Below are 22,500 nucleotides of genomic sequence, written 5' to 3'. Positions count from 1 at the left end.
GGAAGACTAGATTGCAACATCTTAAAACAAGCCCCCCATTTCAGCTCTTCTTAATTCGAACCATTTAAATCCCATATTCTTTTTTTTTATATATACTTGTTATTGTAACACAGCCAAAAGCAGTTTAAAGGGAGTCCTGGAGAAACAGCAGGATAAAGTGTACCCAGAGCTATGTTTACATTCCCTCTTAATTAATTCATCTCTAATCTCTCAGAAAAAGCATTTTCCCATTATGCTGGAATATGAAGCTTAAATCTTTACTGTATGATCATAGAACAAAAGCGTTGTTACACCAAATTCTGACAAATTACTGTGAAATGTCTGTTTTGTCTATTTTTTTTTATATCCAGGTTTAAGTTTTCAGATATTTCCCAGCTGCCTCTTTTTAAAGCACACCTCTTTTACTGTTCCTAGGGCAAAGTAGTAACACAGAGTACTGGGAGAAACAGTACCAGCACCTCCTTCAGAACCTGTCACCAAGCCTTTTAGAAGAATATGGCGAAGATTACATGATGGAGACCAAGGACCTCTTCCAGAGTTTTGCCAAATCAGCAAATGAGGACCTAAGCCCTGTCGTTAACACAATTGTGAAGGCACTGCTCTCGCCACAGCCTCAGGTATGCTACTATGCGGGGCCTGGAGTCGGCCTAATGTACTTTATATACAGCTACTTCCCCCTGAGCCTCAGTGACAAGTTCCTGCAAAAACTCTTCCTAAAGAAGAAGTTGATGCCACGTGCACTCAGGAAACAGAATGAGCTAAACCTCATCAAGTACAACAACAACGACATCATCAGCAACAACAACATCACCCGGATTGAGTAAATCTGTTGTAGTTCCATGTAAATACAAAATGCTAGAGGACCACTGATGCAGTCAATTCGTAGTGACCTAATGCCAATATGTGAATTGTTTTTTGTGTTGTATTAAATATTGTATAAAGTATTGTTTATTTTTTATTTTTTTTATTTTGAAGGGATTGTTCAATGGGTTTTGCTTTCTAAATAAAAATTAAACACATTTTTGTCATATAAAAATCAATATCAGATGATCCATTCCCCCTAAACTACTTTGGTAATAGTGAATTTTACTATGTGATAACACAAGATGTGTATTACCCATACACCTTCCAATTTTCAATACTTGCCTTGGTTACTCCACAGATCATAGTCTTTGCTCTGCTTAAAAAAGACTTTCAGATGACTTTAAATATCAGCAGTGTGCTTCTCTAAAACATATTCTTAACCTCAGGTTCATAAGGCTCAGACCATTGCTGCTACTAAGTGCAAAATCTATTTATGATTCTATTTCCGATCATCAGACACATTCATCTACTTCATGTACTCTTGGAGCAAGCTTAAAAATCATTTCCAGCCTACTTACCCACCTTCAAACAAGATAAAGTTCTTCTAAAGTCACAATGTTTTAATCTCCTGTACATACAGTAATTCAATTTTTGTTAAGCAGATCAAGCGGAACTTGCATTGTTTTCCTGTTCTTATGGTTTGTTATTTTTCATGCCACCATTATAACTACAAATTAAAATATTTATTATTTTTTTCTTTATGAATCACTTAAAACTGTGAATTTTTATACGAAACAATTAAAACAAAGAAAAAAGAAAGAAGTGCAAATTGTCAACTTGTTAATTTTTCAATTATAATAAACTGACTTTTTGAATAAAACTATTTGCTGCCTCATACCTTAGTCGGTATAAAGATAATTTATATTAATATATACACTGATCAGCCATAACTGTAATACCAAACCCACCTGCCCAATATTGTGCTGAAAATATGCTCTGGAATCTGGCACCAAAATGTCAGCAAAACGTTTTGCAAATTGTGAGAGTTTGAGTCCTTCACGGATTAGACTTGTTTGTCCAGATGCTTAATCGGATTGAGATATTGGGAATTTGGAGACCAAGCCAAAACATTATCATTTTCCACACACCACTGCTGAACATTTTTTTTGTTTATCAGGATGCATTACTTTGAAGAGGTCACTGTCACTGAATACCTTTGCTATAAGAGTATAACTGAAACACTGTTAAGGTAGGGGGTAAGTGCCAAAATAACATCCACATGAGTGAGAGAATTCAAGGTTTCCCACCAGACATTGCTTAGAGTATCACAATGCCACCAACTGCTTGCATTTCTCCCAAAGGACCATCTCTTCCCCATGTAATCACATACTGTCATCAACATGTAAAAGAATACACAATTTAGCATACCAGGCCACCTTCTGCTACTGTACTATAGTCTAGTTCTGATGCTTACATGCCAATTTTTGATGGTGGGCAGAAAACAGCATGTGCACTCTGACCAGATATGCAGCCTTGCACACAGCTTTTTTGCACTGTGTGTTCTGACCCCAAGCATGACATTTCAGCAATTTGTTCTACAGTAGCCCTTTTCTGGCGTTGTATTAGACAGGATAGCCTTCACTCTCCATATGCATCAGTAAGCCTTTATTGCCCATGACTCTGGTTCACTCGTTGTCCTTCCTTGGAACACTTTTGGTAAGTACCAGTGCATAACAGGAACCTGACCTTCAAATATGAACAAGACCTTAAATTTCTGTTATGATCTGACCAAGTCATCTAACCATTACTTGTAATAAATTGGCACTTATTAAAATTGATCAGATCTTTATGCTTGTTCACATCAAAGTGGAGACCTGACAGTGCCATTGTAATGAAATATTCAATGCAATTCACATCATGATGGTCACTTTTCAACATGATTCGATGTGTTGAAGGAAAACAACCTTAAACTTCTGGCAAAGGTAACCAAGTAAGTTTTTAAAATGAGGAAGTACTGTTTTATTATTACAGATTTAGAGTAGCAGATCAGAACATTCTTTGGGAATTCCACTAAGAATAAAATGCAATTCCACAGACCTGCTTTAGCATATTAAACTCATTCATCAAATGTGTATTAAAGCTCTGAAGTTTCCCCTGAGCTTTTCAACAAGAAACCCATTAACCCTAAGTTGGCAATATTGACAGTCATAAATGTTTTTAAGTTGGTGTGATTTGGATTGAGCCGTGTCAATTGAAGTGACTTGCAAATCAGTCTTTTAACTATGGGAATTCAATACTAAATAATCATTTATAACTGTGAATTGTAATTTCCTGGAACATTTTAGTTAAATCACCAACCCCTTGTCTATGCCCGAGGGCCCCTTGGCAGTACAGGATACCCTTTAAAGGAAGGAAAAATACATGCATACATACATACGTATATTTTTCCTTCTTTTAAAGGGTATCAGTGGTTTTGCAGTCGTTTAGTGAATGGTCAGCAACTGAGAAAGAGCACGGATTTAAAAATGTTTCCTTGTCCACTAAGGAAATAGGGCCTTGTTCCATTTCCGTGCTTGGCTGGAGCAGACACAGTGTCCACAATTCTTGGAAATGGCCTTAAATTACCTGGAATCGAGGATGAGAACAGAACCATGGGGGAACAAGTGGACTGCGATTTTCCCTCTCAAATGGGAAATTTGGCCACCGGAGTGTGGTTATGGTGCCAGACACATTTAGCTCCTGTCATGCATGTTTACCTCATTAATTGCACATTAGCTTTGGACGGTGTTGAGTTTTTTTTAGAGTAGAGACTGCACTCTTTACAAAAGAAAGGAGATGTTGCACATCATTTGAAAATTTGGGCAAGAAAATGATAAGCACTTTGCTCACAATCAATGCCAAAGTGTAAACAGTGAAAGGGTGAACAGGGCTTGTGTAACATAAACAGTGCTGTAGGACAATAGTAAAACTAAGCTTTGCTCTGTTGTAGTTTATATCTGAATTTCCAGACCTTAAATTCAATTGACAGATGCCTGGAGACCAGTGGTCAGTTTAATATTAATAGGCATTTTGTTCTTGAGGGCTTAGAAGGTAAAAGTGCTAGCTTCTGTAGGGTTCTGTGCTACCTAAAAATACCCATAGGCCTGTTCCAAACTTCTAAAACACCATGAATAAGAAACATATGCTTTGGCCTTCAAAGTTAATTGTAGGCTAGTGTCCATCCAGTCCCATTTGCAAGTAAAGACATACATGGTCAATTTCAAGTCTTTAGAAAAGAAATCTAAAACTGCCAAAGTGAATCATTTGGGCTGGAGACATGGGGTCTCAGGCTTGTTTTTTTTCCAGGAATTAGTTAAAGATTTTTATTGTAACACTGTTAACTAAAGGCAGTCCAAGTGACATATTTTTCTTCCTTTTCTTCTAAGTATGATTGATCTGAGCACAGACCACATTTGCTCTTTGCCCAGTCTTTCTAAATCCATGCATCCCTGTGAAGCCTGCTTCTTAAATCAATCCCACACCAGTTTCCCTCAAATCAACAGCAGAACACAGCTGTGCCCAAGTACCTTGAGTATACAAGGGGAGTTTAGAAGCATGTAACTGTGTCACACATGTTCACAAACTAGGGCATCTACTGTAAACAGTGGGGCATGGTGTGCAATCAAAGCATTCACCATCTACTTCAATCATCAATCATGTTTTTCCTCACTTGTGAAGTTGGTTGAGCCAAAAATCTGTTTAATTCCCTCTTGTATAACATTATGCAAGATGTTCTGCAACAATGCTGCTAGCATAACCAAATTACAGCTAGCATGAATTAAAGGACAGTAGAGGACACATTGTTTTAGCTCGATTCCAAATCACCCACTCAGAAAGTACAAATGTTTCCAGGATGTCTGTCCAAGATTTGTAATTTCAGACCAGCTGTGCAGGAGTGAGAACTAGGATGCAAATGTTTAGCCAATCTTAGCCAAACCTCAGAGGTTAAGAAAAGAAAAGGGAGGAATGGAATCAAAATGTAGCAAAAAAAAAACCTAAGTAAAGGTTAAGAGATTGTCATATGTCCTGTTTCTGGAAAATTATTTCACTATTATACATATTTCACCTTTAAGCCTATTCCAACACACCTGCCCCAGTCTGCTTGATTAGTCACATAAGCTCTTTTGAATCTGTAGGTATATATATATATATATATATATATATATATATATATATATATATATATATATATAATATATATATATATATATATGTCTAGAAGAATGAAAACTGTAAATAATGAATCATTGCATGTTTTCCAATTTTACCTTAAAACAGGGGTCACACAGCTGAAAATGAGCCAACTGCAAGCTCTGGTGTATAGTTTATTACTTCTTCATGTCAGCTAATTCACCATATTTAGCCATATCAAACCTAACCCTCAGAAATCTAGTATTATTGAGGGTTGTGTGATAGCATTTTATTAATTAACTTAGCTTAATTAATATTTACAGTATAATGAGCACAGACAGACATGATCTACAGTAAGTAACTTCTGTAGTTGCAGATTGGTGACCATTAAAAGCTAACTGAGATTAAAATTTGACCATCCATATGGTTTACAATTCTTAGCACACAAACCAGTTATTTACTGACATTTTTGATTGGTGTTGTAAGTGGAAAACAAGTTATCTGATTAATCTGCTATTAATATAATTACACTTATACTCCACCTGCAAGTTGGACAATATAATTAAAAATATCATTGAAAAATATACTTCTTTGGCACAGTGCTGGATTTTCCAGTTTACAAAAATAACCAAAATACAATTAAACTCTAAAAATAAAACTATTTAAAAAAATCAGTGTCTGCATTAAGACATGGTCTTTACAATAAATTATTTCTAAACTGTAAGCTATAAGTAATGTAACCTCATTGGGTTAATGCTGGGAAAAGAAAAAGAAAAAGGGAGTAACTGTAGCATTGGCATGGTTGTTAATGACAGGCTGTTTTAAGTAGATCAGAAACTGCTGATCTCCTTGGATTTTTAAACACAACAGGGTTGCACAAATTGAACTTTATTTAACAGGGATGCAAAAATTGTACTTTATTTAATAAAGCTCGCGGTTGCTCACGAGCCGATCTGAATGAGAGTCGCCCGTCGGAATGAAAGTCGCGAGCATGCGAGGTCGCGAGTGCTGAGGCCGCGAGCTCCGAGGTTCCACTGTATATATATATATATATATATATATATATATATATATATATATATATATATATATATATATATATATATATATATATATAAATAAAATGAATATCAACCAGATCCAAATTCATGTACATTTCTTGTGAGATCAGGCTAAGCATTGCCAAACACTTACAGGAACACTTTCTGTATGGCTACACACAGAGCAGGACTGCACACAGTCACAGTTCAGCAGATGTTGGGAATACTTCACGTGGCTTTCTGCTTCACCAACACATTTAGCGTAATCAACGCCTGCGACTTCTCAAAACAAGATGAGAAGCTGAGCTGATGGAAGATTATTTGACTACCTGTCATGCTCACTTTTAGTGCTTATGTGAGATAGATCCAAGACCACAGAAAGACGTCTTTCCAGGAAAACCAAGAACTGTCAAGTTGTATATTTCCATAGTGTGATTTGAGAGCTTTCGTTCTGTGATCAGGGGAACAGAAAAAAATAAACCTGACATTTCCCCACTTTTTGAACAAGTGCTTTTTGAATACTAGATGACTTTACTAGAATGTCTTATGCATTTTGTACAACGTACATAGAAATTAAATAAACAAGTTACAGTAAACTTTACAAAAATGCATCTATTCCAGAAACTGTTAATTAAAATATCTATTGGATATGATTAAATAAGCCAGACTCTGCACCTCCAGAATTCTTGGTAATGAAAGAAATAGCTAGGTAATGCAATCCTAGTGGTCAAAATGGAAACTGCAGCAAACTCTAACAGAGGCCCATTGGGGAGAGAATCATGCTGCCCCATACTCGTACTTTAAACATGTTCAGCAGAGGAGCACTGGAGCTGTGAATATGCTAGCTAACGACATTTTTTTTCTGCAAAGATCACAGCTTTTTAAATGCATATAGTCAAGTCTGTACAAAATGGTTTTATTCATCAGAAATGTTTGTGCAACCTTTTCAGTGCTGATTTTTTGACCTAGATTCAGACCTTTTGTGTGATTTTTTATGTGCTTATAAGGACTGAAAGCTTAGCAGACCCACACCTGCTGGACTGGATCACAGTTAAACAAAGGTATGTCTAAAACCAGACAGACAATTCTGGGCAATTAAGAACAGTTTTTGTTATTGAGTTTTTGCAAAAGTGCATGTTGTTTGTGCTTCTCAGCAGACCACACAGATTTTTCTGGATTTGAAACCCAGAGGTTAAACATATGCTCTGATTATTAGTATTATTATTGTGCTCTTTGTCTTTTCACCACATCTTCAACAGTCTGTTTTCGTGGAGAGAATGTGGAGACTGCTTTGTTTACACGTCTATCAGCAGGGTTTGTGGTACTAAAGCCAAATATTTTTTGCTCAATAGAAACTTTCTCTCTCTGATTAACCTACAGACACATCTTTTAAAAAACACAGTGTCCTCTTCATTTGTTTATTTGTCTTGGTTTGCTGGTTTAATTCCTGTCCCATGCTCAAGCCTGGGTTATTTGGGCTTGCTGAATATCAGACCACCGAGCGGGATCTTACCTAAGCAATTTGAAACAAATGGAGAGTTTGTCAAGCTATAAGAGAGCATGAGGAAAGAGGGTACAGAAGGGTCATTAGAGCATGAAATGGAATCAATCAAGCGACTTTGTGCAAATGAAATCAGTAATAGTAGCAGATGCTATTAGAATTTTATCCAATGAAACGTAGAATTGAAGAAATAAGGTAAACAATGATTTAAGGATTGATGAAATATGGGCAAGTAACTGAGTGATTATTATAAGTTACAAAAACATCTGCCTTTATTCTTCTTCTACATGGACAAAGATATTGATGAAATTGTAGCAAAATGGCAATATGACTGAGGGAAAAAGATGTAAGATGTACATGAATCACTCTGGGTTTCTCCTATATCATAAATGTGTGTGCATTGTACCCTGTGATGGACTGGAATCTGTTTCACTGTGTATTTCTGCTTTACTTTCAGTGTTCTTGAAAACAGCCCCGATCACCATACTGAACATAGTAAAGATGAATGAAATGTTTTGAAATGGCACATTGTTCATACTACTTTTAGTTAATCTCAGAAAAATTGTGTTTTGTATGCCATGTATGAACAGAATATATTTTTTTAGTACTTATCTACACTTCATGGCCCAAAGGATATGGACATTTGTGCATCCCAACCCTGTATGCGTATTACATCGTGGGCATTAACATCGAATTGAAAATCGAACTTTGCAGTTCTAACAAGCTCCACTCTTTTAGGGATGCTTTTAACTAAATCATTGAGTAATTAGCATTAGTCAGGTAATGCCATAGAGAGGGCCAAGAGTGGAGCATTCCAAATGATCACAACCTGGTTTGGTGGCGTTGAGGTCAGGGCTCTCTCAGGACAGTCGAGTTTTTCCACATTAACCTTGGCAGATCTCACTTTGTGCACTGGCACACTGTCATATTGTTAATAAAAGTCATTTGAGACTATCTCTGAAAGCATTACAACATTTCTGAGGTAAAGTGAACTGTATAATCAGTACAAGAAATAGATTATAGTTCTTCAAAGTTCTTTCAAGGGCCTCACATTTATTAATGGCCAAGCTGCCAGATACATCCAATTGGACTGTACAGTGTGTTCCTTTTTTACAACTTAGTATCTCGTGAATAATAAATTCCAATGAGGTAAAGGGTGAACTGAGCTACAATACTGTCTTTAAATACATGATACATTTCTACAGTCTAAGAACTATTTAACATGGAGAAAAATGCAAAGAGGTGCAAAATCTCTGTGCATTTAAAAATTGTTTATATATATTCTATATATATATATTTTATATATTCTCTATATAGTGCATTTGGAATATATTTAGACCCCTTCACTATTTTTAGTACGGTTAAGCTGCATCCTGATACTACAGTTCAGTGGCGGGCCGTGCATTTGGTACCTGGGCCTTCAGTGGGGACTTAGCCGACTTAATCCACCTCTTAATACCACCACTATCACGTCGCAGTTAAAGAAACCATCAATACAATACAAAAACGCAATATAACAAAGTGTGGCATTACAGAGAGAGAGGACTTTCGTGTATTGAGGGTGAATACAATTTTACTAAAAAAGAAACCCTGCTGAGGATATTCTGGGCCAGCTAGCTACCCTGTGAGGCGAATATGAAATCTGATTTGTTAAAGAAACAGAGCTATTTATTAAGGAGACTATGGTACAAAATGCCAGCAGAACAGTCATTGCAGGCCCTGGGCAGATTAGACTGACATGGCAGCACATAGAGGCTGAAATCTGATTGGACAAAAAAATCTAACGTCCACATACACGTAGTGGAAGCAGTGCAGTCAAGAGAAAAGCTACGAAATGAAGAAAATAAACAATTGGGAATAAATTAATACCATTTTATGTAACAAATATTACAATTTAGGTTGTAATGTAGGTCAGTGCTTCTGATAGTGTTTCAGCCTGCAGAGAAGCCTTTTCTGGCCCTGACCCTGCGCCATTGCTACAGTTGTTCAGATGGCCTTCATCTTTCATAATTGGAACTCTTGGTGACCAAGAACCTGATGGTCACTTTGAGCTCTGGAGATCCTGTGTGGAGATAGCACAAAGTTCCAGAAGATAACCATCACTGCCACCCTCCAGCAATTTGGGCTTTATGGCAGAGTGGCTATATGGAAGCCTCTACTCAGTGCAAAACCCATGGATGCCACCTGAAGTACTCTTAGACTGTGTGGAACATGAATCTGTTGTCTGAAGGTTTACCTTCCAACATGACGATAACCCTAAGCACTCAGCCAAGACAACACAGGATAGGCCTAGGCACAACTCTATGAATGTTCTAGCATGGACCAGCCAGAGCCCTGACTTGAAACCCATTGAACATCTCTGGAGAGACCTTAAAGTGGATGAAGTCCTTATTCAGCCTGAACCAGCTTGAGATGATTTGCTATGAAAAATGGTAGAAAATCCCCAATCCTGGTGGACAAGGCTTGTTGCATCTTAAAGCATCTGAATTCTTAATTACATGTGATATTTCATTTTTATTGTACAGCCATTTCTAAAATTCTGTTTTCACTTTGTCAGTATGGGTTTCTAAGTGTAGAATAACGATAAAAAAAAAAAATAATAATCTAAACGATTTTAGTATCCATATGCAACATAATAAAATAAAATAAAAAGTGAAGGGCCCTGTGTGTGTGTGTGTGTGTGTGTGTGTGTGTGTGTGTGTGTGTGTGTGTGTGTGTGTGTGTGTGTGTGTGTATCAGTGGTTTCCCACCTGAATTAGTCAACCTCTTAATACCATCATTATGGCACCACTTCTATAGAAGCTATCGATATAATATCTATAAAACTATCTACAAAGCATCACTAAAGCAAGAAACCCAATTAACACAATTTAACAAGTCTCTTTTCACTGCAGCCACAGCTGCACCTTTTAAATTATCTCTAGCAGAAGCACCAATATTAACCTCATAAAATGACCCAAAGTTTACCACGCATTTTTGTGCATTTTATCTCTGCTTTCCATTTTTCTTAGGTATTTAAATCAAAGCAAATTGTGTGTTTTGTGCAAATTCTGTAGGAAAGAAAACCCAAATTTATAAATTTCTTTGAAAAAGCTTAAGAACTGTTTTGGCTAACTTTTCCTCATGATGTCCAGCTTTTCTTGAAAAGCCCGTAAATGTCCTTGTAAGTACATTCATTTTTTTTCCCCTGACGATGCAAGTTTTTTCTGCTTGATGTTTTTTTAAGTAATGGATTCTTTGCTGCAGTTTGACTATGAAGGCCTGACTCATGCAGTTTCCTCTAAACAGTAGATGTTGAAATATATCTGTAACTTGAACCACCCAAGAAGCATTTATGTAAATCGCTGATTTCTGAGGCAAGAAATTCCAATAAACATCTTTTGCAGCAGATGTAGTTCCTAGCCTTCCTTTCCTGAAATGGTCCCCATGAGAGCCTGCCTCACCATAGTGTCTGATGGTTTTGGCACTTGAGGATACACTTAAAGTTCTTGAGATTTTCTGGACTGACTAACCTTTATTTCTTAATGTAATGATGGACTGTCTTTTCTCTTCACCTACCAGAGTGTTTCTTGCCGTAGTACAGACTTGTACAGTAGTTGTAGTAACACTAATAGGGCTAAGAACTCTGTACTCAACCTTTCTCTGCTCAAGACAGCTGATTAGCAGATTAAGAAGGCAATAAATGTCACAAATGAACTCTTGACAAGGTACACCTGTGAATTGAAAACCATACCAGGTGACTACCTCATAAATCAGATCAGAAAATTCCATGAGTCTGCCAAGCTGTAATCAAAGTTAAGTGTAGCAGTCTAATCTTTGGACTATCTAAAATATAAAGCATATAATATTTATATATTATATTTAACACTGGTTTGTTACTACATAATTCCATGAGTGCTCTTTCATAATTTGGGTGTCTTCAGTATTAATGTACAGTGTTGAAAATAAGAAACCTGAAGAAAAACACAAAAGGAGAAGATGTGTTCAAACGTACTGGTACTGTATACACAACAGCACTCCAGTTATGAGTAAAATGAGGCTGGGGCTGATTTCATTCTAAACTAGACTGTAGATTAATGCAGCCTATCATTGGCATGAGTCAGGTGACTACACTGATGACACACATGTCATTAACAGTTATTGAGGAAATGCATGTAATATTCTTGTAATAATTATTTTATAGATATTTTGTCATTATTGGATCAAACTGTCTTTATAAAACATATTTTGACTTAGCAAATTAAGAATAAACATGACATTCTCATTCTTAGGAAATGCAACATTACTAATTTAGAATAAAACTCTACATAAAAAATTCCACATAAATAGTGTGTGTGGAATAGTTTGCTCCACCTCATATAATGCATTGCTACATCTTAATATTTTCATTAGCAAAATATTTATGGTAAACATCAGGATTTAGCTTCCCACTTAACAACCAGAATATATACTCAGCCTGTTTTCATTTCATTTCTTTTCTTTTCTTTTCTTTCATCTATCTATGAGTAAATTTCACTTGATGCAGAGCTGACTAAATCTGGATTCAACACGATGCACATGCTTAATTGCTCTCTTTTTTTCTTAGAATCGTTGAAGTTTAATTATCTCCGGTGTTTCAGCCACCCATACTTTACACACACATTTAATTACTGAGTTTCTCTCATGTACTACATATGGCTCTGTTGATTTGGATCAATGTTACAACGTTTCCAGACCTCAGCAGAAAAATTCCCAGGGTTTTGGTGCTACATTTAAAGCCTAAAAGAAAATGTTAGAGAAAGTGACTTGTGAGAACCAGGCATTTGATACATCACTAGCTGTTTATATACTGTTTTAACAAAAAAAAACATTTGAATGCTTGCTGATTCTGTCACTCACAAGACTGTGGTTCATTGCTTATCTTTGTAATGTTTTCTAATATGGCAATAAGGCCTCAGTCAGGCTTCATGCCTATTGATTTTCCATATCATTGCAATAAAATTACATCTTATACAGTACAGACCAAAAGTTTGGACACACCTTCTCATTCAAAGAGTTTTCTTTATTTTCATGACTATGAAAATTGTAGAGTCACACTGAAGGCATCAAGGGCTATTTGACCAAGAAGGAGAGTGATGGGGTGCTGCGCCAGATGACCTGGCCTCCACAGTCACTGGACCTGAACCCAATCGAGATGGTTTAGGGGTGAGCTGGACCACAGAGTGAAGGCAAAAGGGCCAACAAGTGCCAAGCATCTCTCGGGGAACTCCTTCAAGACTGTTGGAAGACCATTTCAGGTAACTACCTCTTGAAGCTCATCAAGAGAATGCCAAGAGTGTGCAAAGCAGTAATCAAAGCAAAAGGTGGCTACTTTGAAGAACCTAGAATATGACATTTTTCAGCTGTTTCACACTTTTTTGTTATGTATATAATTCCATATATAATTCCACATGTGTTAATTCATAGTTTTGATGCCTTCAGTGTGAATCTACAATTTTCATAGTCATGAAAATAAAGAAAACTCTTTGAATGAGAAGGTGTGTCCAAACTTTTGGTCTGTACTGTATATTGATGATCAAATATCTATCCAATAAAGACAGAAATATTTTTTATAAGTATTCTGTTATAAGATATTGCACTGTAATTGAACTGACACATTGCCAAGATTTTCAATTTATCATTGCTTATCATGTCAGTCATAAATGTCAAATGCAGAGGTAAAAGAAATACTTTTAAGGAATGTCAGTGTGTGTGTGTGTGTGTGTGTGTGTGTGTGTGTGTGTGTGTGTGTGTGTGTGTGTGTGTGTGTGTGTTGGTGTTGTGTGCATAAGAGGTGAATGAACGTAGGATAACCCTGAGATTGCAACGTTTTCCCAGCAGATCATTTATTACTGGCTGACATCATTTGGTGTTGGTATTTGTCTGCCCTCAAATAACTTATAAACCCAGAGTACTGATAGACTTTCTTTGAAACCATAATACTTGACACCCATCATTTAAACAGTTAAGACTCAGAACTTCCTAGTAAACAGAATTAATTTGGTGTTTAGAAAACAGAAAAAAGAAATGACATCAAATATTTTCCCAATTTAAAAATATTTAAAATATCAGTTCAGCACAAATCATACATTTATTAGCATTTATGGACTGCGGCCATGTGACTATATTAATGATTTGCATTCCACTGTGCATGAATGACATTATACTGAAAATCTCTAATGATCTGTCTCGATCTTTTGTCTCATTGCTTAAGTCTCTGTGGCCACAGATTTTGGAAGAGATTTCTGCAAAATATGTAAGAAAGTGAAAAAGAATGTAAAACAGTAGTAGTTTCATTCTACAAGTGTATATTTGCAGCTGTATCTACAAATCTGCAACACAAAATATTACTGGATCATTTGCACCACCTTCTGGAGGCTCAGAGCTGTTTGAAAGAATTAGTCTGTGAAACTGCTTAGGTATAGAAGCTGAAAACATTTGTCCTACTCTATTATAAAAATGCTATAATGTGGTTGGCCAATTTAAAAAACTATCAATATCCTACATGCATTTAATAATAAAATTCACTGACAAAGACTTAGACACAGATTCCATATAATTCTCTGAAACACAAAACACAAGCAAGATTACAGAAATACAATATATTTTTACAGCACAGGATACCTGAATGTAAGGTCATATGTTTAAATCATATTCTTATATAGGTTTGACCTTTCACATTTGGCTCTCCTTGATAAAATCTGAGCTACACCATAAGTTATTCAACAGTAATTTCCAAAAAGAAAAAAAAAGAGCACATTTCACATTAGCATCAACAGAGTAATACATTCATACACAAGAAAAAAAGAAAAAAAAAAAAACACTTGTCCACTTGTTTCGAATATAAAATGTCATTATTTTTATTTTTTTTACACCTATGCTTTCCTAATACTCATTACAACTGGATACAGTTAAACCCATGTAAATGATTAATGGAATTTTCTTCTTAAACTGAAAGTGACATGTCTACACAGCAAGGTTTTACCTGGAAACATTTCAAAATTATTAATAGTTTGTTCTATGCAGCTATGGATGTACAGACATGTTAAAATAATGGAATGTTTGATTCAATCAATCAAGTAGTCCCTAATGTTCAACTACACATCTGTTGCTTTATCAAAATGGATTTCCAATGAATTTTTCTTTTCTCAGTCCTAACGCCTTTCAGTATAATAATGAATACAAGTGAAGATTACCAGTGGATCTGTGATAAAAAAAAAATAAAAAAAAGGACAATCAGTTCTGGATAACTGAGCGACCAGGATCTCGGAGAGAAGCTGTTACTTTGATCGGACACTATAGACATTAGACATGGCAGCTGCAACAAAATTGGTGTTTCACTTGATGCAGTTTTACTCCCTAGGTACCATAATGAAGTGTTAAAAACTTTAACTGAACCAAGAGCCACCAAAGATAATTCCCTTCTAGACAGAATGTAAATGTGTTAAATCTTAACCAGATAAAGCGCTTGCCTGAAAGCTGGACTTACAGCTAGACAAACATACATCATTAGATATTTTAGAAATGATCAAAATATACAGCACTTATAAATAACAGGGTGTGAATGACAATATCAAGACAAGAGGTACAGAGAGGGTCTAACATTAGAAAATGGGGATATAGTTGTCGATCTTAGCACGGTGCCTCTGTGCAATACACTCTGCAATCCACACAATGTTACGGCATTCCTGCTCCTTCAGCTTTACATAAGCGTAGAACACGCTGAAGTGGAACTGGTTAAGGAAGGCCAGTTTGTTCAGCTTCACCTGTACAAATGACAGACATGCAGGCTTTGTTAATAAAAAGAAAGACAAAAACCTGCTGCTTGCACTTCCAGGGTGATTTCGAATGATTTATTAAGTGGGTTATTTTCGTTCTGCGACAGTGTAGATAATAATTACTAAGATCACTTGTGTTGCATAACCCAATGCCAGAAGCGAATACTGTGGTCCTTTTGGTCCTCTCTAACTTCACTAAGCTCATTGTTTCCTCTCTCATGATCATGCTCACCTCGTGCTCAAAGAAGCGGTCCTCCAGTGTTTTATCTCCTGGGTTACTTCCAGCACCCTCAAACAGAAGCTTGTATTCCTGGGAGAAAAAAAAAATGAAAACACAGAAATGATGCAGTTGTCATAATGTGGCCATGTCTTCTATTTCTTGAAACACATCAAAGTATTCCCTGCAGCATTCCAAAAGGAAAAACAATTTTAAAAAGTCCAAGTCTCTGGGAAGTTGAAGTATAGATTTATTGCTCAAAATGACTCGGATCAGGAAATGGTATTAAAAAGGCATCCAGGACCTTAATGTAATCTGGTGAAGGCACATTTCAATAGATTTTTAATTCAAATTAGTTAATAATTATTAGATATCTTGGTTTTTGTTTTCTATATTCCACAAAAAGGACTGAGAGATGAAGCCAAACAAACAAAAGCAAAGCATTTATTACTGAAATGACAAGCATTTGAATTAATCAAACAAGAAACAGACTACTCTTACTGAATCATGTAAACTGTGCAAATAAAGAGATTAATTAGATAGATAGATAGATAGATAGATAGATAGATAGATAGATAGATAGATAGATAGATAGATAGATAGATAGATAGATAGATAGATAGATAGATAGATAGATAGATAGATAGATAGATAGATAGATAGATAGATAGATAATCCTTAATTGTTTTTGTCTTCCTGACTTGTGCCTGTAGTTAGTTAACTCGACTATAACTAGTGTTGTTTATATTTATTTTCTCTCACTCACATCTCTGTATAATAAATCTGTTCGTGACGATAAGCACTATGCCGGTTGTTTGTCTGCATTCGAGCACAGGTGAGGACTCGTTCGAGTTGCAAACGGTGGCGTTGGAGATGGAGGCATTGGAGAAACAGATTCGCGAGCTGCATGTAAAGCATGCCCGGCTGCGAGAGCGGAAAGCGGCGCTGGAAACATCCCGGGCGGACGCGCACTCATCCAAGGTAAACTCCCGGGTTGAACCTAACGCTCCCAGCGCACCTACTCCGCGTGCTTCTATGCCCAGGCCCAGCGCACCTACAACTCCGGCACCGGTGCAACATGGACCCTGGATGCGGCCGCGGCGGAAGAGACAAGCCAAGCCCCGATCGAGGACGTCTCCACCTCCACCACCGGCCTTCGAGATCTCGACCGAGAACCGCTTCGTCCCCCTCCGCGAGACGGAACGCGACACTGTTATTCTCGGAGATTCCATCGTCCGGCATGTCCGCGCTACCCGAGCTAAAGGTAAGGTGCACACTCGCTGTTTTCCTGGTGCTCGTGCTCTGGATGTCGCTGCGCAGGTACCCGCGATCCTGAACGAGAACTTCGGAGCGGTTGTTCTCCATGCCGGATCAAACGACACCAGGCTGCGGCAAACGGAGATCTTAAAGAGGGACTTCAGGATCCTGGTGGAGACGGTACGCAGCACATCACCCACAACGAGGATCATTGTGTCAGGACCTCTTCCCACTTACCAGCGAGGGGCTGAGAAGTTTAGTAGACTTTTAGCTCTAAATGAATGGTTACAGTCATGGTGTCGAGAACATAAACTTCTCTTTGTTAATAACTGGAACTGTTTCTGGGAGCGTCCTAGGTTCTTCCGCCCTGATGGCCTGCACCCCAGCAGAGTTGGAGCAGCAGTGCTATCAGATAACATCTCTAGGATACTTCACACCATCTGACTGGTAAGACATCAAGAAATCTTCAACTATAAGAACACGCATACTACAGACCAAATAGTTACAAGTTCACACACAGCCCAGTTTATAGAAACCGTATCTATTCCTCGGGTAGTAAAACCAAGAATTACATACACAAGATCCAGAAATAATCTTATTGCAGTTAAAACTGAAAAATGCCAGATAAACAAACACAACAAAGTTCTAAAGTTCGGTCTTTTAAACATTAGATCACTTGCACCCAAAGCACTGATTGTAAATGAGATGATCACAGATAATAATCTCGATGCACTCTGTCTCACTGAGACCTGGATTAAACCAGGTGATTATATGGGTCTAAAGGAGTCTACACCGTCAGGATATGTTTATAAGCATGAACCCCGTCAGACTGGTCGTGGGGGGGGGTGTAGGAACCATTTATAGTGCTTCTCTTAATGTTAATCAGAGATTAGGATTCAGCTTAAAATCATTTGAAGTGCTCGTTCTTAAAATTGCACTTTCAGACATGCATAGAAAACTCGCTCCGGTCACCGTGTACAGACCCCCAGGACCCTACGCTGATTTTCTTCATGAGTTTGCTTGTTTTCTCTCAGACCTCTTGATCAGTTTTGATAAAGTGCTGCTTGTAGGAGATTTTAATATTCATGTAGATGATGCAAACGATGCCCTAGGATTATCATTTGTCGATTTACTAAACTCTTTTGGAGTTAAACAAAACGTCACCAGACCAACCCACCGTTTTAACCACACACTAAACTTAATAATATCCTACGGAGCAGACGTCACTGATATAGATATTTTACCCCAGAGTGATGACATCACAGACCATTATCTCCTACTGTACACACTACCGGTAGAACAGATTAACCGTGTTTCGCCACGGTATCGACTTGGTAGGACTATTATTCCAACCACTAAGGACAGATTCATAAATAACCTGCCTGATTTATCTCAGTTTCACATTAAACCCATAACTGCTGATCATCTTGATGAGATGGCGAACAACATAGACCTTATCCTCACTAGCACTTTAGACACTGTTGCCCCCATCCGGTTAAAAAAGGTTCGAGAACAAGCACCTGCACCTTGGTATAATAGTCATACGCATGCCCTAAAGAGAACAACACATAATCTGGAGAGAAAATGGAGGAAAACTAAATTGGAGGTATTTAGAATTGCGTATAAAGACAGTATGCTTAGCTACAGACAGGCGCTAAAAGCTGCTAGAGCTAAACACCTGAGCAAACTCATAGAAAATAACAAAAACAATCCCAGGTTCCTTTTCAGTACAGTCGCTAAATTAACAACAAATCAGGGATCTGAAAAATGTGTTCCATCACAGTTTAGTAGTGAAGACTTTATGAATTTCTTCACTGAAAAAATAGATAACATTAGAAAAACAATTGTGGCAGTTCAACCTCTGACAGCATCTCCCGACACAATCGTACTTACAACTCCACAACTACACTGTTTTACATGTATAGGACAGGAAGATCTGTATGATGCTATTATGAAAGCTAAATCAAAAACATGTCAGTTGGATCCAATTCCCACTAAACTACTGAAGGAAGTGTTATATACAACTGGTGAGCCTCTTCTCAATATTATTAACTCCTCACTATCGTTAGGTCATGTCCCTAAATCCCTCAAGTTAGCAGTTATTAAGCCCCTCATTAAAAAACCTAATCTGGATCCAAACACGCTATCGAATTACAGACCAATTTCAAATCTCCCATTTATGTCTAAGATTTTAGAAAAGATTACCGCTGCCCAGTTATGTAACCACTTGCAGGAGAACAATATCTTTGAAGAGTTTCAGTCAGGTTTTAGGCCCCATCATAGCACAGAAACTGCTCTAGTTAAAATCACTAACGACCTGTTTTTAGCTTCAGACCAAGGCTACATCTCCCTATTAGTTTTACTAGATCTTAGTGCTGCGTTCGACACTATAGATCATGATCTTCTCCTCGATCGCTTACAGAATTACATCGGTATTCAGGGACAGGCATTAAGCTGGTTTAAATCCTACGTTACCATTTCGTAGATTTAAATGGAGAGCTATCCAGGATAATGCTAGTAAATTATGGCGTGCCACAAGGGTCAGTTCTAGGACCCCTGCTTTTTACAATATACATGCTTCCATTAGGAAATATTATTAGAAGGCATGGAATTAGCTTCCATTGTTATGCTGATGATACCCAGCTATATATTTAATCCAAACCAGGCGATACAGCTCAATTAGCTCGCATAACTGAGTGTGTTGAAGAAATAAGAGATTGGATGACCCATAACTTTCTGCTATTAAATTCTGATAAAACGGAGATTTTGCTCATCGGCCCAAAAAATAGTACACAGAAGCTCCAGCATCTCAGCCTGCATTTAGACGGTTGTTCTGTAACTACTAGTTCAACTGTAAAAGACCCGGGAGTTATTTTAGACAGCAACTTATCTTTTAAAAATCACATCAATCAAGTTACAAAAACAGCCTTCTTTCACCTTAGAAATATTTCTAAGCTAAGAAATATGTTATCTATATCTGATGCAGAGAAGCTCGTCCATGCGTTTATGACCTCTAGAATAGACTACTGTAATGCATTACTAGGTGGATGTCCTGCATCATTAATAAACAAGCTTCAGTTAGTTCAGAATGCCGCAGCAAGAGTTCTTACTAGGTCAAGAAAATACGATCATATAACCCCAATCTTATCGTCCCTACATTGGCTTCCTATTAAGTTTCGAATAGACTACAAACTACTGCTACTCACTTATAAAGCACTAAATGGTTTGGCTCCCATGTATCTATCCAGTCTTTTAACACGCTACAATCCGTCACGCTCCCTGAGATCTCAAAACTCTGGGCTTCTAGTAGTTCCTAGAATAGCAAAGTCCACTAAAGGCGGTAGAGCATTTTCACATTTAGCTCCTAAACTCTGGAATAGTCTTCCTGACAGTGTTCGGGGTTCAGATACACTCTCCCAGTTTAAGTGTAGATTAAAAACATATCTTTTTAGCAAAGCCTACACATAACACACATCACACACATCACATCACAACCTTGTGCTCCAGAATATATGATTACATGCACATTATCAACTTGTGCTGTTAATATCATGAACAGCAGCTACGCTAATTCCTCTCCACTGCTTCTCTTTCTCTCCCCATCCCGAGGCATCCTGAGGTTTGGCCAGCTCCAGTCACGTCCCACCTCGTGAAGATTATGGACCTATGGATGATCATGGAGAAGTAGATGCCGAGTGTTTAAAGGCCCTGGCATGGAGAAGCTGATGCTGGATCTATGATGATCACAAATTGTTCTGTATTGTTGAAAGATTTATCTTGATGTCACCCATATGAGGATGGGTTCCCCTTTCCTCTCAAGGTTTCTTCCTCATATCATCTAAGGGAGTTTTTCCTTGCCACTGTCTTTGCCACTGCTGTGGCGGCTTGCTCATCAGGGACAAACGCACACCATTCACCTTCACTGTTGTTTTCTGTAAAGCTGCTTTGAGACAATGTCTGTTGTGAAAAGCGCTATACAAATAAACTTGACTTGACTTGATAGATAGATAGATAGATAGATAGATAGATAGATAGATAGATAGATAGATAGATAGATAGATAGATAGATAGATAGATAGATAGATAGATAGATAGATAGATAAATAGATAGAAAGAACATTTGCACTGGTGTTGTGTAAGAACTTACAGGGTAGTAGTCAGCAACAGCTTTGACCTGCTCGTAGTCGTCAGCCCGTGCCAGCTGTGCAAGGCCTTCAGGGTAAAGCTTACCACAGTGAGGAAAGAGTTTAGCCCGGTCCTCTTTAGACAACTCGGTCCCAAATGAATTGATGGTGATTATAAAGGCTCTCCGATCTGCTTCAAACTGAACAGGAAAAACTCACTTATATATGAAAGGCATCATCAATATCATTCTAGAAGATCAGAGATAAAATGGATTAATGGAATTAAATTACATTTTCTTTTTTTATGTATGTATTTAGAAAAACCCTGTTAATTCCTGTTAATGCCTGCAGCTATCTAATTTCTTCACCATAAAAAGATTTTTGGGGGTTTTATTTGGGGTTTTTTATGCAGCTGGTGCTGTTACAGAGAAACCAATACTCTCTATCCAGAGATACTTTAGCTCTGGCACTGAAGACCTCTTCTAAAACTGTTAAAAATCAACAATGCCACATTGTTGATAACTAAAGTAATGAAAACCTATTAGAACAAATACATGTAGATTTGCCTTGCAGCTGGCACAAGAATAAAACAGAAAATGAATCAAAACAGCTTTTGACAGGTTTTAACATGCACTGTAGCAAAGGCTTACTCACTTCCAAAATAGGGCACATTGTGTCTGCTGTGGTTCCCCCTAAATTAGTGCAGAACTTATAAAAGGCCTCAAGATAAGCCTGGGGGGGAGAGACAAAACATTATAATCCAGTGTAAGACTCCTTCTCTTCATTTCAGGTTTACTAATCAAGATAAAAGATTCTCATGGAAAAGTGAGCTCTGGTTGACACCTTGTAGAGGGTGTTACGGATAATCTCTATGTTCATCTCATCAAGATCCTGCTCGGAGATGCAATCCTGGAAGAAAGCAGCTGAAACAAGACAGACGAGAAGATTATTTTAAAGAAGTAATTATTTTACTATAAATGTTGAGGAAATCAGCACTTAAAAATCTTACAATAGCCACATGGCCAACCTATCAAATTCATTTCTCACCCAATGGTGTATCAACTAGGATGGCGTTGTAGAGCTCAGCAGGGGTCTGAGCAATGTTGACAGCCTCCATCTGCTCAAAGCTGCCCAGCGGGTGGCATTTAGGCACCAGCTCTGAGATAGCCCTCTGGTGCAGCGTGCCCGTGATCAGGAGGATGACATTATCAATCATGTAGCTGTAGCTGCAATAACAAGAGCATGACACAGCTTTTACCAGAGTTTGCAAAAACAGAGTTCTTCTGATAGCTGACTAGCAATAGTAAACATAACAGGAGAAAATTATGGAAATTAGTGAAGGTGATTTCCCAGCATTAAAATTTAAATTCCTTCTGTTGATTATGTTCACACACATTCTGCTGAAATATTATTCCAGCTGACCTAATTAAATGATATGCTTACATGTAAAACGTACTCAGATAAATACAAAAATCAACAATGTGATATTTACGTGATGAAATCCATGAAGCTGGCTAAAGGCTCATATGACTGGTTCCTCATGTGGCGGAACTCGACCACCATCTTCTCCTTCAGCTTGTCATCGATGACT

The 22,500-nt window shown here is 37.6% G+C and overlaps 3 protein-coding genes across 3 annotated transcripts in view; 2 read left to right on the top strand and 1 right to left on the bottom strand.

Annotated features, from left to right (window-relative positions):
• hsd11b2 (hydroxysteroid (11-beta) dehydrogenase 2) overlaps window positions 1-1,684 on the top strand; it is a 14,531-nt gene extending 12,847 nt beyond the window's left edge. The window contains exon 5 of the mRNA XM_083549647.1: window positions 415-1,684. Coding sequence (XP_083405773.1) covers window positions 415-824 — 410 coding nt within the window. The 3' untranslated portion in view covers window positions 825-1,684. The remainder of the gene's footprint in view (window positions 1-414) is intronic.
• The window catches only part of agrp (agouti related neuropeptide), a 103,824-nt gene that overhangs the window by 69,981 nt on the left and 11,343 nt on the right, over window positions 1-22,500 (top strand). The window lies entirely within an intron of this gene.
• The window catches only part of atp6v0d1 (ATPase H+ transporting V0 subunit d1), an 11,615-nt gene continuing 3,186 nt past the window's right edge, over window positions 14,072-22,500 (bottom strand). Inside the window, exons 2-8 of the mRNA XM_083550232.1 lie at window positions 22,402-22,500; window positions 21,957-22,135; window positions 21,753-21,832; window positions 21,564-21,641; window positions 20,933-21,109; window positions 15,544-15,621; window positions 14,072-15,299 (exon numbers count right to left, since the gene is read on the bottom strand). The exon at window positions 22,402-22,500 is cut by the window's right edge and continues 73 nt beyond it. Of these exons, the coding sequence (XP_083406358.1) occupies window positions 15,138-15,299; window positions 15,544-15,621; window positions 20,933-21,109; window positions 21,564-21,641; window positions 21,753-21,832; window positions 21,957-22,135; window positions 22,402-22,500 (853 nt within the window). The 3' untranslated portion in view covers window positions 14,072-15,137. The remainder of the gene's footprint in view (window positions 15,300-15,543; window positions 15,622-20,932; window positions 21,110-21,563; window positions 21,642-21,752; window positions 21,833-21,956; window positions 22,136-22,401) is intronic.

Source organism: Silurus aristotelis, assembly GCF_946808225.1.
Source record: "Silurus aristotelis genome assembly, chromosome: 9".
Classification (NCBI taxonomy): domain Eukaryota; kingdom Metazoa; phylum Chordata; class Actinopteri; order Siluriformes; family Siluridae; genus Silurus; species Silurus aristotelis.
The sequence above is the reverse complement of the archived record's forward strand: the minus strand, read 5'-3'. Positions and strand labels throughout refer to the sequence as shown.